General features: G+C 38.9%; 1 protein-coding gene across 2 annotated transcripts in view; it reads right to left on the bottom strand.

The window, feature by feature from the left end:
* The window catches only part of atp9b (ATPase phospholipid transporting 9B), a 75,259-nt gene extending 63,379 nt beyond the window's left edge, over window positions 1–11,880 (bottom strand). Inside the window, exons 1-3 of one of the 2 annotated variants that reach the window (XM_020934365.2) lie at window positions 11,741–11,880; window positions 8,012–8,185; window positions 3,134–3,284 (exon numbers count right to left, since the gene is read on the bottom strand). In XM_020934365.2, coding sequence (XP_020790024.1) covers window positions 3,134–3,284; window positions 8,012–8,185; window positions 11,741–11,820 — 405 coding nt within the window. In that variant the 5' untranslated portion in view covers window positions 11,821–11,880. Of the gene's footprint in view, window positions 1–3,133; window positions 3,285–8,011; window positions 8,186–11,341; window positions 11,529–11,740 lie in introns of those variants that run through there. The other variant, XM_055157530.1, reaches the window with a different exon arrangement.
* Window positions 11,881–12,442: the final 562 nt, after the last annotated feature.

The raw sequence follows: 12,442 nt of genomic DNA, 5'->3' as shown, positions 1-12,442 counted from the left end.
AATAAACAAAGATTTCAGACTATTAAATACTCAGAAAATGTTTGAATGAGCTATGGATACAATGGCTAGTTTTTGTGTGGGTCACTTAAGATCACTGTTGTGCAAAAATATCAAAATATCGATATATCGTGATATAAAATCTGGTGATACAGTATCGTTATCATGGGCTGCTGTATCGAAATATCACCATGAGTATTTTTTGGTATTTAAGCAATTTTTTTGTGACCGCACTGCGTTTTTGTTGCTGATTTAGTGTATGGAAACTTGACGTACTCACAGTTTTAATTATTTAAGTACTGATATTAACTTTGCACAAGTAGTGATTTAACAAAGAAATATTGTTGTTAAAATGGATTTGGATCTTAAAAAACAGCGAAATATCACAGTATCATGTGCGATATATCGATTATCACATGTATCGCCACATCCTTGTATTGCATCGAATCGTGAAGGTCCCTGTGATTCCCAGCCCTACTCAAGATGAGTATATATTTATACATTTTTATTAGAATTCCTCTTATTATTATTTTAGTTGTTCTGCATAAAGTCAATATTTGTTTTTATTTTTTGCACTTTTGTGGGTATTTCAGCACATACCGTATTTTCCAGAATATAAGTCGCACAGGACTACTGGACAAACTCTCCATCTTACTCCAAATCATTAAATCAATTGTATTTTTCATCCTCTATGTCACTTCTAAGCAACTCCATGACCTCCAGAGGTAAACGGAGTGCCGCTTCCTCTTCTGCATAGTCGTTGTCAGACTCAGCATCAGTTCCAGTTAGAAAATAGGCCTTTCTGGATCCCGACAGGATGGTTTCTGTTGTCACTGAAGTTGCTTAAATTTTACATTTTCAGTGGTACAGACATAATGGTGCGATCGACTGACATGATGATAACAGACGGGACAGAGGCTTTTTCTGCAGGAGGCATACGCAGTAGAGTGAAGTAACAGCGGTACAGAAGTAATAGGAGCAGCAGATACTGACACACAAGTTTAGAGTCTCTCATGGCTGTCAGTGTGAAAATTTTAATAAATAAGTCGCACCAGAGTATAAGTCACAGGACCATCCAAACCATGAAAAAAAAAAAGTGTGACTTATAGTCCGGAAAATACAGTAACGTTTATTTACACAATAACCATGTGACAAACCTGAGTTTTGAACATAAGACTGTATATATAAATGGACAGTGGAATGAACTAACCCGCTACCCGCCGCGTTCCAAGTAGAAAGTTTGATCTGGGCTCTTCCGACTCTTTCTGACCCTGACTCCCATTGACTTACATTAGAATATTGGCTCCTCTCTCTGTAACTGCTGCTGTGAGCCTTGTCATTTTGGTCTTAAAACGTTCATATTAACCTGCTCTATATGATCCTGGTGTTTTTATTTTACTATTTTGTCCTTTTCACAGTATAGAGGCTCCAAATTCACTTGTGTAGCCGCTAGCCTCACAAGTTTCATTTGAGTGGCGCCGAACACTACAGGTGACGTCACACTCGCATAGTCCACTTCTTTATACAGTCTGTGGTCTTGAATAGTAACACTAGATGATGACAAATGAAAGGATGGACATTGCTGTTAAAATCTTTTAGTTTAGACTCCGCACAGGACACTTTGTTAATGACCCATCCATCAGCACCAGTCCTGCTCTTACATCCATCTAAGGTCAGATTTTGAATAATGTTTGCAATAATGGGAGCCTGGTGTCTGGTCACAGATTATCACCGACAATGAGATCAATGGAGGAGTTAATGAACCTCCCGACCTTTAAGGAGAAACGCACAGGGCTAAACTCAATTTGTGTGTATTTAATAATTCAAAGTGGCGAGGTTTGGTTCAGTGCTGATTACGATATTAGAGACTCCACTGGACAGCTGGCATTTTATTTATGGTGTATAAGAAAGTCTAGGTCTCTGGACTCTAGACTGTAATAAGTAGTGTGCAAAACTATCACTATATCGTATTGTTTAATGTGTTACAGTATCGATATCGGGGACTGCTGTATCGATATATCGCCAAGAGTATTTTTTGGTATATTTTACTAAAATATTTTGTTACAGCGCTGCAGTTTAGTTGGTTGCTTAGTAGAAGAAAACGCTTTTATGTGACACATTTGACATTTTCACTGTTTTGATGATTAAAATGTTTGTGTTTAATATTAACTCAACTATTAGCCATTATTTTTTATTGATCTGTATCGAATCGAGTTGAAATATATAGTATCAAACCGAGAATGCACTGTCTCGAGGTATGTATCGTATCGGCAACTTCTTAATGATACCCAGTCATAGTAATAAAACTGCTGGGTCAAAGGTAGAGAGGCTGGCGCCACCTGGTGCCTCCGCTCAATTTCATTTCTCTCCAGCGACTAGATCAGGAATCAAAATACACTAAAACCCCGGAAGTGTGAGGTCAGGCACCAGCCAATCAGCGAAGAGCAATACATTCTATGTTGGCAATGTGTTGGCATTCCCAAGATCGAGGATTTAAAGCCCCGTTAGCGGCGCATTACATACATCATGACCAAATAGCAGCAATTGGTAAAAAAAAAAAAAAAAAAAAGTACCCGCCTACCCTCGAGCGAACGAGTCCTAATGCTGTGAGGTCAAACGGTTTCCACAAAGTAAAACCGGCTGATGAATCAGGCTATGTCAAATGTGCACTATATAACTTTTTGTTTGGGGCTCCATCAAGTGCTTATTTCTATGGATATGTCCCTGATCTGTCCACAGTATGAATTTAAACATGTCTACCTTACATTAATTAAATTACAGTTGCTTTTGTAGCTCAAAAATAACTAGAAAAACAGGCATTCTGACTGTGAGAGGAGGAGCCTATCCACAAATCTGACCTGTAACTTGGGTCTGGACAGAAAGGTTTAATGCCATACTGTAAAACATTCCAGACAAAGTAATAACATCTCCATACAGAAAAGCATTTGACGGGCCCTCCATCAAAAAAGTTACACAATGCACCTTTAACAACTGTACATAACAAGGCCATGAGTTCTTGATTGCTGTAAAACTATAATTTATATTTAAAACACATATTATCCTACCAAATTAAGTCAAAACTAAAGAATCACAAACACTACTACTCATACTCATACTCAGTGTTCAGTTCACTCACCCCAGGCACAAAAGTGATGACGTTGTACTTCTGGTTCTTGATGCCATTTTTGGGGTATTTCTCTTCACATTTCTCCGGACAGCCAAGCCACACCGTCCGTGCCTTTAGCTCCTTCTTTCTCCGACAGCAGCGTGCCAGGCAGTCACAGCAGCTGGAAAAAACAATATTAGGATTCTTGGATTCGTTTATTAGTTCATATTTTAGTCTTCTCTCACATGTTAATGCTCCCGGGCTTTTACAAGGTCAGATCTGTGAACAAATTTCGACTTTTTAAGGAGCCCACATTCTATTTCATATTTTTTAGATCTGTTATAATGTTATTTCCTCATCATAAACATACCTGAACTCGTTTTGTTGCATTCACACAAACCCTGCATATCTAGGCTGAGCTCTTCTCTTAAATTGAAAACACCCTGTTCCACCTTGTGATGTCATGTGGTAATACAGGACGTGCTCCACTGTAGGGTTGCTCAATTATGGAAAAATTCATTATCACCATTATTCTGGTAAATACTGAAATCATGATTATTCAAAAGACTATTTTTAGGTACATGATGCATTTATTCAGCATTTCTCACACGCTCACAAAAAAAAAAAAAAAAAAAGAAAAACACTTAGTAATTTCTGGAAAAATTTCAAATTGAAAATAAATATAGGCTACAAATATGTACCTTAGAGCAGTTTTGCGATGTATAAAACATAAAGCAAAATAAATAAAATATACTTTGAACATGAAATTTACATAAATTTATCCAAAATAAACTATATATCCAGCCATTCTACATCCTCTATATTTAACAAATAAAATAAATATACTCATATATAGAAAAAAAACATCCCAAAATAAACTTTGTTAAGCTTTATTGTTTCAACTCGATTATAAGAGTTTGGAGATTGTTTGACACACAAATTCAAATCGTGATCAAAATCCGATTAATTGCACAGCCTTACTCCACTGTGTTTTTAAACTCCATAGATGTTCACTAGAATCATTTGGATGTTTTCAGCCCTGGAAGTGCCAATCTCTAGTGAACTAAAGGTAAAAGGTAGCTGTTCACTTGAAAACTACCACTTCATGACATCACAAGGTGATGGAGATGTAAAAAAGACTAATAATAAAGGATTACTCAGACATGTGTGAATGGAAAAAAACAGAATTCCAGGTATGTTTTCGATGGGGCAACAATATTCTAACATGACTTAAAGCTCACAAGAGTCAATTTTACATAATATAGGACATTTAAAACACATATTACAAATCTATACCATTATTATTTCTATATAATTTTCCAAGGTTTCAAATAAGTATAAGTGTTTATTTCTGTTTAGTCATGGTTCATTCCTAGTACTCACAAAGTACTTCCTAGTTCTTTACATACGTTTGACAATCAGTGCATTCTTTGTATAGTCAGTGCCTCTTATTGCACTGCTAACTCTAAAGGAAAGTCTATAAAGCTTCCATTAGCTTGCATTGACTGGCCTGGGGTTTATGGTGTTTTCTAATGGGCGAACCAACAGTGGAAGTGCATTACAGACAGTTGGCTGTGACCTGGCTGCACCTGTGCCTGTGTACACCGTCATGCTGAGCGACTTGGCCTCTACACTTTTTAACCAAGTTGGCAAAACACTAAATAAATCAAACTTTGGGGTGAAAGTCTTGTTTACGTTGGCTGTGTCTCTGAGCGCCACCAGAGCAGATTCATAACGGTGATTATTTGAGCAAATGAATGCTCTCCAAATAATATGGCATTTGAACAGCGCCGGCTTATTCGAAGTGAATTATTTGCCTTTTATAATCCCGCACTAAGCACACAGAAAATTACTGGAAAGCATCAAACTGGTCAGCTGTGAAAGATCCGATTTGTTCATTAGCGAGAGGGAGGGGAGAGGGAGATCAATATGCAGTTAAAGCTACAGACTTGCTAACAACCAAACGAAATCTGAATTTGTCATATAAATGTAAACACGCATTTATTATAGTGTTTATGAAAGCTACCTTCCATTGGTTTAAACAAACAGATATCTTTAGAGGGCAAACGCACATGAGTTATTATTAGCGGCACAAAACACGTTCTACTGTTTGACCTGAAAATCTTTTTGGATTGATGGTGCGCATCCAAAAAAGCCGTCCAAAAACATGGCCTTATCCTCTCTTTGCACTTCATGCACAGCTACCGGAGCGTTGGAAACACAAACTGATCATCACAGGGACAACTACAAAAACATACAGGGAAATCCACATAGGAACAGAGCAGTGCCACCAAAACACAAGTGGAGCGAAGTGCAATAAGTCAACACAAAGACTACACAGTAAAGTAAATGTATAACAAAACTGTATCTATAATATCTGTGACTTTGGAGGTCATTTTCATATATTAAAGAGGAGGTATTTTACTTCTATGGGGTATTAACTGCTAAAACATAACATATTTAGAGCACCATGTTACCTTTTAGTGCTTTGAAAATGTTATATTTGCCACAAAACAATGTATTAACATGTTTTAAAGTTTCGCTCCACATGCAAAGTCACTTCCCCTTCAGAGCGCTATCACAACACAATCAGCATCAGCATCCTGCTAATGAAACTACTGCACATCACACCAGGTTTGTCAAGTTGCTGTGTACAGTTTTGTGTCATGTTTTTGTATATTTATGAAGAAATGTCGTGTGGGAGCATGGGTGAAGTAGGCTTGTGGGCGAAGCATTGCACAGAATCTTACAGCTAACAGTAAGGAGGGTGTGAACAGGGCCTGGGAGATATCACAAAATTACTGAAACATGCATAGATGTAGGGTTGTGCCAAAAATCGAATTCACATAATTCTCTACTTTGGTCGATCTCGATGATAAGGCATGCGCATTGTAATCGACAGGTCTACAAACAATCATGTGACAGTAAGAAAGCATAGTACTGATGAGGATTTACGATCTTTTGTTGAGGTAAAACCTGCCTCTCTGGTTTAGCTTCTCGTTTAGTCCTGGTTTAGTCCTGGTTTTGTGACAGTTGATTGAGGGTTTTGTGATGGTTTAGTGACAGTTTCGTCCTGGTTTCATTCTGATTTCATCCTGATTTCATCCTGATTTCATCCTGATTTCATCCTGATTTCATCCTGCTTCAGTTCTGCTTTAGTCCTGATTTGTAATTGATCTCAACTCACTTGACCTTTTGCCATGTTCAAAAGCATCCAAACACTATGAACAATATTTACCACACTTTTAATGTAGTGCACTGCAGCTTTGGTTAACACACACATTTTTGACCCATTTTGACCTAAACGTAAAACTCTGACCATGTATTATTTAATATCTTCGTGCTGAAGTGGAGCTACAGAAAAATGGGCCACTGGTCTGTAAGGAAATAAGTGAGAGTTTAATATGGGGTTGTAGGTGGTAGTTTTAAATAGTGCAGTGGGTGACTGAGAGTACGATAGCAAGAACACTTTTCCAACAGGCAAAAAAAGAGATGGAATAGTAGATTTACACTTTCAATGATCCGAGGTACAGTGCTGTATTGTAGTCATTCCCAACCCAAATTCGGGTCCCTAAAGAGTTTAAGGGGCTCCCCTTTGTTTCCGAGATAAGAAGTGCCGAGTAGATTATGTGAATTTTAATGATGGGATCTTTATTTACAAGAAAATAACTATATTCTCATTATATCTCTATATGTCATCATATCTTTTCAGGTAGGAGAATGAGGAAGGGTCGCCATTGTATCCAGAGGTAAAATATGGATAACTGGGAGAAGAAGGTTGGGAACCACTGCTCTATTACATATTTTGTACATTGTTTGTTCATGTTTGTTATGGTGGTAGGTGTTATTTTCCCCCAAAATGCTGTTTTAAAGATACTGTCTGTAATTAGATTGGCCGACCCACCCCTCACATGTCACCACTAGATGCCATCTATGTTACTGCAGTCTGATAGTGTACCAGCTTTGGTCTAACAGAAGAAGACCAAAGAGCACAGGTGAGTCTGAACGATGGCCTGGTGAGGGGAGGGGAACAGGTTTTACATCTGACAACGACTAGTAGCATGGAGAAAAATCCCGCACACCGTCTTACTTGCAAATAGTGAAATTTATTAGGACAAACCGTGCAACGTTTCGGCACTAGGCCTTCGGCACTTGCCTGACGAAGGCCTAATGCCGAAACGTTGCATGGTTTGTCCTATTAAATTTCACTATTTGCAAGTAAGACGGTGTGCGGGATTTTTCTCCATGTTCTTGGGCTGCTCCCTCTCCTCCAACGCACCCATCTGTAGTAACTGATGTGCGAGGCTCTCATTCTTTCAACTACTAGTAGCAAAAATCAAGTAATAGAAGTTATTTATTCAACCCTCAACAGCTCAAATCTTATTGTAAAACAGAAAAATAACTCAAAGTTCTCAACTTGTGCAAAGAAAAAGCTCCCACAATAACCAAAATTATTGTTCCACTCATCATTCATCAACCAATTAGTCACTATTGTAATTATTGTGACAGACCAATAAAAAAACATTTTACACCAAATATTTTACTAGGTCAGTCAGAATCACACACTTTGACAAAATTTTACAAAGACAAATGGATCTGGAGCCACATCCTGTCTCTCTGATTTCGTAGGACGTGACTGATCATCACCAAACCATTTCTTATCTCAGGTAAAAGAAGTTCAATATAAGTTACAAGAATTTTGGAGAGGAGACGTCTTCTGCATTTGAGACACTTGATACAAAGTAGTGCCTCTGGTTGGATCGTCTCAAGCATAGACGGAGGTTTCACGCTCTATTGTCCGGTTCCAGACCCTTCTGGATTTGAACAGCATGTAGAAGGGGCTGGCTGGTCAGGCAACTAAATATTGTTGAAGTAAAGTCTTAATATAATAAATGGTAAATCAAGTACCTGCCACAGAGGACCTTCCAGCCCCCACACAGGAACCAGGCCAAGCCCTTGCGCCGGCTGTTGGCTCTGGCCCGGGGCAGAGTCTGGTAGTCGCTCTCATCGTTTTCAAAGCCTTCCTCCGACATCATCAGAGGCATCTCATCCAAGTTGGACGGGTCATCTTCAAGGGAGAATCTGCAGAGAAACATTTCATTATTTTCAAAAAGGGTTAAATTTATTGTAGTGTTTTTTTATACGGCTGATAACCTGGAACCTTTTGTTTTGCTGCATTTTTATATTGAAATGACAAATAAATTCTGGTTTTGATTTTGATTCTGGAGTGGCTGGGTTTCAGATTGTCTCACCTCATTCTACAGGCCTGTATTTGAGAAAGGGACAGGTACAATGTCGATGAAAGAAGAGATATTGATACTTTGCAGTGACATCATGCTGGGGGTGTTTTACATGTGTATCTATTGGTGGAATTATCATGAATTACCATGGTGGCAAAATGCAAATATTAGCAAGAAAAAAATGACAAAATGGATTCAAATAAATATATAATAAAAAATATATTTAAATAATAGCCTGTGATCAACACGAGGGTTCATGGTCATGTTTTGGAGTTTGATTTTCAATAAAAAAAAGATGAGAGTGACTGACTGAAAAACTGTTGGCTAATGCCGGGCATACAATGTGCAACTTTTGGCACTTTTTAAGCCCATTTTCACCCGTGCGACTGTTTTTGGGATCGAGCTTAATTGTTCATCGTGCTTCATGTAGTAGCGAGAACCGATTAATATCTCACGACCAGCTTCTGATCGGCAATCATACGTCGCAAGAAGATCAAACTTGTTTCAAACTGGTTTCGCACTGCTGAAGTAGTTTGGATAGTATGAGAACATTAATTGTGAGCTGTGAACTTTTAAACCCTGCGATATGGTTGCTCAGTTTGTGCTGGGGCTGAGTGAAATGAAAATATCGCACAGCGTACGCCTGGCATAATTTGATTTTTGATTTTATTCAGATCCCCATTAGCTGATGTCCGTGACGCCAGCTACTCTTCCTGGGGTCCACAATGTCCAAATAGTGCTCTCTAGTTTGTGGCAGAGAGACTTGTTTACACACAAATCTTCTCACCTGTTGTAGTTCCACTCAAGTCAGCTCTTTTTTGGTCAGATTGTGTTAAAATAAAGCTCAGATTAAAGTCTAACTTGAGTAACAGAGCTTCTAACAGAGCAGTGCTTTCAGTTAGCTTCACACCCCCCTGAGGATGTTGATGACGTCGCTGCGAGTATCAATAGTGAATCGGGTTTAGTTGATGAGTTACCAGTAAAAGAAAGGCAACCATAGCAATAATATCAGGTAACAAGGGAATCCAAATCCAAAGCGTTCAGTAGCTAGCGTGCAGCAGATTGCTAGCCACTCAAAAGCCTCTCCTATTCACATCCTACACAAATACTGAAAATGCATTGAGAAGCACTTCATGTCTTATTCATTAGGCTCTTTCAGTCAGCCAGCCTCAGCTCTGCATCACCGCTAAACTCTGGTAAACCATTATGTGAAACGTTTTTATAAATGTCAGGATTAAAGATGAACTGTGTAACTTTTATGGTGGAGACAGCCTGCTTGTCTCCACGGAAATGTTGTTGCTTTGCCTGGAATATTCCAGACTATTCCACGCATTGAATCTGTCGATCTAGGAGTAGGTGGCGCCACAAAGCTAAGTTACAGGTCAGATCTGTAGAGAGGAGACCCCGTTCAGAGTAAGAGAAATGAAAGGTACGTTCAAGATAAAGCAATAACATCTCCATGGAGACTGTAAAAGCACTGCAAAGGCTTTGAGAAACAATTTGGGTTAAAAAATTTACAAAAAGACCGAAATGTGAACTTACAAACTATGACAACGATCACATTTTAGAACATCTAAAAAAAAGGGTTCACCATTTTTATGCAGAAAAAACAGGACATTTTATTGTTGGTGGTGGAATGCATGTTACTTGAAAAATTGCAGCCTTTGTGATTTGCGGATTGCACCCATTCAAAATGTAACTTCAATCCAATTGTGATTAATCCTCCTGCCCTAACAGTGGCATAATATACATGTGCATTTGAGAAATAACGACGTTTAAGTCCGCAAATGTAATATGTGAAAGAATGTTATCCATCCACAGATACACGCTTGTAAACAGACATAAGTATAGCATCAGTTGGATTAAAGCGGATTAAGATTTATCCAACTCTGGGCTCACTGAAAGAGCAGCAAAACCTCGAATTGCGGGGACTACGACAGAGGTGCTGGGTCTACAGTTTAGGAAGATGAGAAAAAATGTTTGTAATTAAATATAACACATAGTGGCTAGATTGGGCAATATAATAATCAAAAATACAATGAATGCGGTTTTTAAGTTCTGCAAAATTTGAAGTCAAGGCATCTTGTTTATAATAAAGTGTCTCAAAGTGCAGCTCACTTGAAATAAAAATGAACAGGCGTATATTGTAAACTTCAAAACAAGCTGGAGTATAAAGTGATTTCACAATCCTTTCACATAATACTTAAATCTCTACTAATGCATTTAACATTTTCTTCAGACAATCATCATCGGGATACTCAAATCACGCCCTGTCCATCTCCAGTAAAACATAAACTAAACTCAAAATGTCTTCGTCATTTGAGTATCGCAATATAAATACATCTTAGAGACCAAAGTACAAACTTGAAGCCATAAAATGTTGAAACATTTGCATAGCTTTCAACAAATGTTTATCTTCCATATGGTAAAAGTGAGCTATAGGTCTTCTACTGCTCCTTTAACGTACTCATTCTACTGCAGATGATTCAGCTACTTTAAGGGAAAAAATCTGAGAATGCTGTTTCATTTTTAGTAATCATTTCTCTTCAGTTTGTGTAATTTTAGAGAACAATCGTTGCTTCAATATTAGCCCACAATGACGCACAGCAATGGCATTCAGAAAGCAAAAATAAGGTTAAGGTTCACTGTGAGTTGAGGAAGAAACATAGAGCTTTGGACCCGAAAACATTACCTGTTTATTTATTATTTATCATTACTCACTTGACTGGCAGACATACTTATTGGTGAATGGAAAACGGAGATTTATTTTACTTAGCAACCTCACTGACGCAATATTTTAGCAAAAGACAATGAAAAATGTTGCTTATTTACTTAGCAGGTCTCTAACCAGTATGAGCAGCGAGTGCATAACAGAATAATATGTGAATTCACTGATAATCAACAACAAATTATCGTGCTTTGGTCGTTCATTTGCATTGCTCTACCAGCTCGAGACACGATTTCAGCATTTTAAGCTTTAATTGATCAGTAAACATACCTGGGGAAGTGTACGTCAGTTCAAGTGGTCGAAATTGTTTCTCGAGATCTTTCTAGTATTGACAGAACAGGAGTCAGGTGAGGCTTGTCATGTGATGTTATTTGTCAACGAGAGCTGTCATAGGCGGTGGATACGCGTCTTGCTGGATTTAATTTCCGCCCTGAGCAGGTTTATGTGTAGTTTTATGGATGATCAGAGCAGGAAATGTTGTGTTTCCTGGATGCGCGGAGCGGACAGTAGCGCGTGAACCTGTCAGATGAGAGGGGCTGGCACTGGAGCTAGCAACACACAGGCTAACAGCTAAACAACAAACAGCGCACCGGAAGAGCACGTGGGGGTCATCAGAAGCCGATATTTTATTTACAACCAAAGGAAGGGCCACACGGAGCCCCTGTGTACCTTGAAAGTCTGGCGGAGTTGTAATACGGTATTCTCCTCGAGTTCTTCCTCACCGGATTTAACGGGATGCTGTCAGCCATCTTGGCTGGGCTTGGGCGTGATGACGTCACACCAGGACGTGGGTGCCGGCCCCCTCAGAAATAAAAGATTGGCCTTTTATTCTAAAACAATAACACTGACATGACATCAGAGAGACGGAGAGAGACAGAGAGAGACAGACAGAGAGAGACACGGAGACGAAGAGATACACAGAGGGAGACACAGAGACAGAGAGACAGACACATATATATGAATAATCCTCTGTAAAGCATGTTTGAGTGTCCTAAAAAGCGCGATATAAAACTGATGCATTATTATTATTATTATAGAGACACAGAGACAGAGAAAGACACACACGCAGAGAGAGAGAGAGAGAGACAGAGAGAGAGAAAGAGTGAGACTGAGGGAGACACAGAGAGAGATAGAGAGACATAGAGACTCAGAGAGAGAGAGACAGAGACACAGAGAGAGACACAGAAAGTGACAGAGAGAGAGAGAGAGAGAGAGAGACACACAGAAAGTGACAGAGAGAGAGAGAGACACACAGAGAGAGACAGAGAGAGACAGACAGAGAGAGAGACAGACAGAGACTCAGAAAGAGAGACTCACAGAGACAGACAGACACACACACACACACACACAGACAGTGACACACAGAGAGAC

This window comes from Boleophthalmus pectinirostris, unplaced genomic scaffold (genome assembly GCF_026225935.1).
Source record: "Boleophthalmus pectinirostris isolate CB_2022bp ecotype Guang Dong unplaced genomic scaffold, ASM2622593v1 HiC_scaffold_21, whole genome shotgun sequence".
In the NCBI taxonomy this organism is placed as follows: Eukaryota; Metazoa; Chordata; class Actinopteri; order Gobiiformes; family Gobiidae; genus Boleophthalmus; species Boleophthalmus pectinirostris.
This window is presented reverse-complemented; position numbering and strand designations above follow the sequence as displayed.